Source organism: Priapulus caudatus, unplaced genomic scaffold, assembly GCF_000485595.1.
Source record: "Priapulus caudatus unplaced genomic scaffold, Priapulus_caudatus-5.0.1 Scaffold425, whole genome shotgun sequence".
Lineage (NCBI taxonomy): Eukaryota > Metazoa > Priapulida > Priapulimorpha > Priapulimorphida > Priapulidae > Priapulus > Priapulus caudatus.
This window is the reverse complement of record NW_014577486.1, coordinates 294609-299074: the sequence shown is the minus strand read 5'-3', so window position 1 is coordinate 299074 and position 4466 is coordinate 294609. Positions and strand designations below refer to the sequence as shown.

Below are 4466 nucleotides of genomic sequence, written 5' to 3'. Positions count from 1 at the left end.
GGGAGAAGCTGGTGGAGAAGGTGTTGGAGGTAGAGGAGGTTGAGAAGGTGGTGGAGGTGGTGGAGTTGGTGGAGGTGGTGGAGGTGGAGCTGGTGGAGGAGGAGGAGGGGGAGAAGGGAGAAGGAGGAGGGGGGAGAAGCTGGTGGAGAAGGTGTTGGAGGTAGAGGAGGTTGAGAAGGTGGTGGAGGTGGTGGAGGTGGTGGAGGTGGTGGAGGTGGAGGAGGTGGAGGAGGTGGATGAGGGGGGAAGGGTACGTCCGAGGATAAGTGATCAACCTTCGAGTCGCGGCCGACGGACTGGTCACGAACGTAGCGTGTATGTGCGTGAATGAGAAACACGCGCGCGCGTATGTGCCGAGACTGCCGACACACGCTGGTCAAAGACACGCGCCCCACGCCACTGTTATAAAGCATGCAATCGATCATCAAACGCGCTCGCCGCCCCCCCCCTCCCCTCACTCTCACCCGCTGTTTAACTGTGCAGGCGTATTTGCTCAACCTCGGTTTACAACGCAGTGTTAAGTTAGTGTTAGTAAACTATGGGTTGCGTGTAGTGGTGGCAGTGGTGGTGGGGGAAATGTGGAGCAAAGAGCGGCGAGAGGCGGTCGACGAAGAAGAAAACAAACTTACGGTGAAGGAAATCTAGGCTGAATTTGGTCGGCGCCCGCAAAATTAAAATGAATATGAAAAAAATGAAACGCGCGTTCGCGCGTGTATTCGAAACTAAATATCTGACTAAATTAACAAACATGATAGCACAATTTTCGAAACTATTTTGCTTCATTTGATTATACCGACAAAAGTAGTTCAACCAAAATGAGTGTATCGTTTGAAATCATTTATGTACGGCTGTTCAATTCTGTTATTCCCCAGTTGTATTTCTATCTCACGCTGATAAAAGAGCATATTGATTTGATTTTTTTAATTATTTTTGATATCATTTGATTTGCGCTGTAAGTATACCTGCATAGTTGCGACGACCATTCGTCTGGCCTTCATGTAAACATCCTCGTCGACCATGGCTGGGTTTTCACTCCTCAGTCGGTCGGCGATCGAGTTGTGATAGCGGAAGAAGAGGATGCTGAACGCAAGAAGGCCCGGATGTTGGTTGGCGCGTGCTTCACCGAGACCTGTGATGTAGGGTTGATGGTAGTTAGGCTTATAAATTCATCCATCCATTCATCCATCTGTATGTCTGTCTTTCCATTCGTCCGTCCGTCTGTCCTTCCATTCGTCCGTCCGTCTGTCCTTTCATTCGTCCGTCCGTCTGTCCTTTTATTCGTCCGTCCGTCTGTCCTTTCGTTCGTCCTTCCATCCATCCATCTATCCATCCATCCATACATCCGTCCAACCACCCACCCCCACACCTCTCATCCATCTATATAATCCACCCACCCACCCATCCATCTACCCATCCAACCATCCATCTACCCACCACTCTCACCACTTCCTTTCATTCACCACCCACCCACTCACCCATCCAACCACCCATCTACCCACCACTCTCACTACTCCCATTCATCCACCACCCACCACCACACACCTCCCACCCTCCCACCGTCCCACCGTCCCATACAGTTCCACCCTCCCACCTGTCCCACCGTCCGTTCTCATAAGCGTTTCAAGCGTAAATGACACTAAGGTTTCGGAATGTTTTCCTGGGCGTTTCAAACGTAAATGACTCTATATAACGTGTTGTCATCTATAACGTGTTGTCGTCTATAACGTGTTGTCGTCTATAACACGTTGTCATCTATAACGTGTTGTCGTCTATAACGTGTTGTCGTCTATAACGTGTTGTCGTCTATAACGTGCTGTCATCTATAACACGTTGTCATCTATAACGTGTTGTCGTCTATAACGTGCTGTCATCTATAACACGTTGTCATCTATAACGTGTTGTCGTCTATAACGTGTTGTCGTCTATAACGTGTTGTCGTCTATAACGTGTTGTCGTCTATAACACGTTGTCATCTATAACGTGTTGTCATCTATAACATGCCGTCACCCGTCGTTCGTAGCTGAATCGCATGACGAGCTGGATTGACGGCAGCTACGTGTACAGCGTGCACGAGTCGTGGGCGGCGGCGCTGCGACGCCACGACAACGGCACCCTGCTGTCGACCATGCACGGCAAGTACCCGGCCTACAACGACGTCGGCATGCCCGTCAACAACTACCTGGCGCCGCACCTAGGACGGAAAGTACCGGCGACAGAGACCTACCGTGAGTACTGCGGCGGGAGGGTGGGACGGTGGGACGGTGGGAGGGTGGGACGGTGATTACAACACAGTAGTGTCATTTATCTTCGAAACTCATGAAAACATTAACGACACATTATTGTCATTTACGTTCGAAACGCTCATGAAAACATTACGACCCATTAGTGTCGTTTACTTTTGCACCTGTCACGAAAATCGTGTAACGTCATGACGTGCGACTCAGCGTACTAACTCTAATACGACACTATATACCCATCAACGACACACGGATTCCAATAAAGATACTCAGCTACACGACAATTGAGAGTTAGGCACTAGTAGACACACAGTATGACGAATAGTGATAAACACCGTACGTGCATATTCGACATGCGCATATCCTGTACGTGGATTGTGTGAAAGGTTGGCGTGGGTAGTCTGAGTACTGATCTCGTACCACGTGACTATCACCGATCAATCGAATCGCGTGAAGCCGCTGCTGACGTTCGATTTATGCAGCCGCAGCCGCAGCAGCCGCAGCACGCACTCACCTGAGCTCTCGGGTTGTTCATGGACTCTCCGGTTTGCGCTGCGTATTTTATTCTGCTTACGGGCATGCCGTTTCCGGCTTCCGGTGTGCATGCGCCGTCCTTGTCGCATGACGTCATCGGGACGTTGAAGACTTCGATCGGACACGTCTTATCCATTCCGTGCATTATTTCGTACGCTACGACCTGACCTGCGAACGCGGTAAGACCCGTTGCTATGACAACGCTTCCGCCACGTCTCGCTAGAGAACATCATCCCGACGTCATCGAGATGCTTAGATAACGGTGACGTCACCGTGACGTAACGCGAACATTACCAGACCGTGCTCCGACGGCGTTTACTCGATGTTTGCGTCCAACGGAATGAAAACCAGTTGAACTAGTTAACACACGTATATACGTGTGCTCGAAGCGTACTGGCTGAAATCTATCATAGATCTCGCGGGTAAGGTAAAACTCACTGAGATACGCGTGTGAATGGAGGAAGTGGAGAATGCGCTAGAGGTGGTTTGGATGGGCGAGCGAGGTCGGCTGGATAATCGAAAACGCAATATATAGTATAGCAGAAGTGAATAATAATGGATCTATTATTATTCACTCCTGGTGATAGTTAATATTTTAACGAGAGAAACGCTCGATCACTTACACGTGGATATAGTAGTTATTATTTTAACGAGAGAAATACTTTATGATCAGAGTATGGTGGCCCAGTGTTATAATAGTTTATCACAGGTCTTCGACGTGGCCCACTGTTAAAATAATAAACATGACCATATACCATACACACGTTCATAGACCATATATGATTGACCATATTGACCATATACACGTCGAAGACTTGTGATAAACTATTATAACACTGGGCCACCATATCAGAGATCACTTACACGTGGATAAAGTAGTTATTATTTTAACGAGAGAAACATTTTATGATCAGAGATCACTTGCACGTAGATATAGTAGTTATGAATTTTAACGAGAGAAACACTTTATGATCAGAGATCACTTACACGTGGATAAAGTAGTTAATAAACGAGAGAGACCTCACCCTAGGAGCGCTACCACTCACACGTGGAGCGTACACATGTTTGAGTTGAAACGCTGCGCATGCGCACACGCCGCCACGATACGTGCGCATACCTGTGCGCACACACGCGCATCTCGTACATCTCCGTGTAGCGGGCGGGGAAGCGGGAGAGAGGGTCCGTGGCCATGAATCTTCTTCACACCCGCCAAAGAAAGTAAACATCACACTCACCAAAGAAAGCAAACATCACACTCACCAAAGAAGGCGAACATCACACTCACACTCACCAAAGAAAGCAAACATCACACTCACCAAAGAAGGCGAACATCACACTCACACTCACCAAAGAAAGCGAACCCCACACTCACCAAAGAAAGCAAACATCACACTCACCAAAGAAGGCGAACATCGCCGTACGGTTGAGACTAGAGGGTAAGCCGTCGCGGCCCTTGAAGATCGCGTCGCTGAGTAGGCGCGGGTTGGGTCGGTCGACGCCCGCCATCTTGTAAACACCGTCGGCGTACGCGACGGGGGTCTTTCTCGAGAAGGCGCTGTCTGTAAGAGCGAGGCGACGTGCGGGTGTCAACGATGATGTCAGATAGTATAGACAGTATTAGACACGCACACACACACACACACACACACACACACACACACACACACACACACACACACACACACACACACACAC

General features: G+C 49.1%; 2 protein-coding genes across 2 annotated transcripts in view; both read right to left on the bottom strand.

The window, feature by feature from the left end:
- The window catches only part of LOC106810267 (dual oxidase-like), a 3737-nt gene extending 2546 nt beyond the window's left edge, over nt 1-1191 (bottom strand). The window contains exon 1 of the mRNA XM_014813560.1: nt 963-1191. Within this exon, the coding sequence (XP_014669046.1) occupies nt 963-1019 (57 nt within the window). The 5' untranslated portion in view covers nt 1020-1191. The remainder of the gene's footprint in view (nt 1-962) is intronic.
- A 1201-nt stretch (nt 1192-2392) lies between these two features.
- Nucleotides 2393-4466, bottom strand: part of LOC106810266 (dual oxidase 1-like) — a 30249-nt gene continuing 28175 nt past the window's right edge. The window contains exons 6-8 of the mRNA XM_014813559.1: nt 4169-4330; nt 2752-2939; nt 2393-2404 (exon numbers count right to left, since the gene is read on the bottom strand). Of these exons, the coding sequence (XP_014669045.1) occupies nt 2393-2404; nt 2752-2939; nt 4169-4330 (362 nt within the window). The remainder of the gene's footprint in view (nt 2405-2751; nt 2940-4168; nt 4331-4466) is intronic.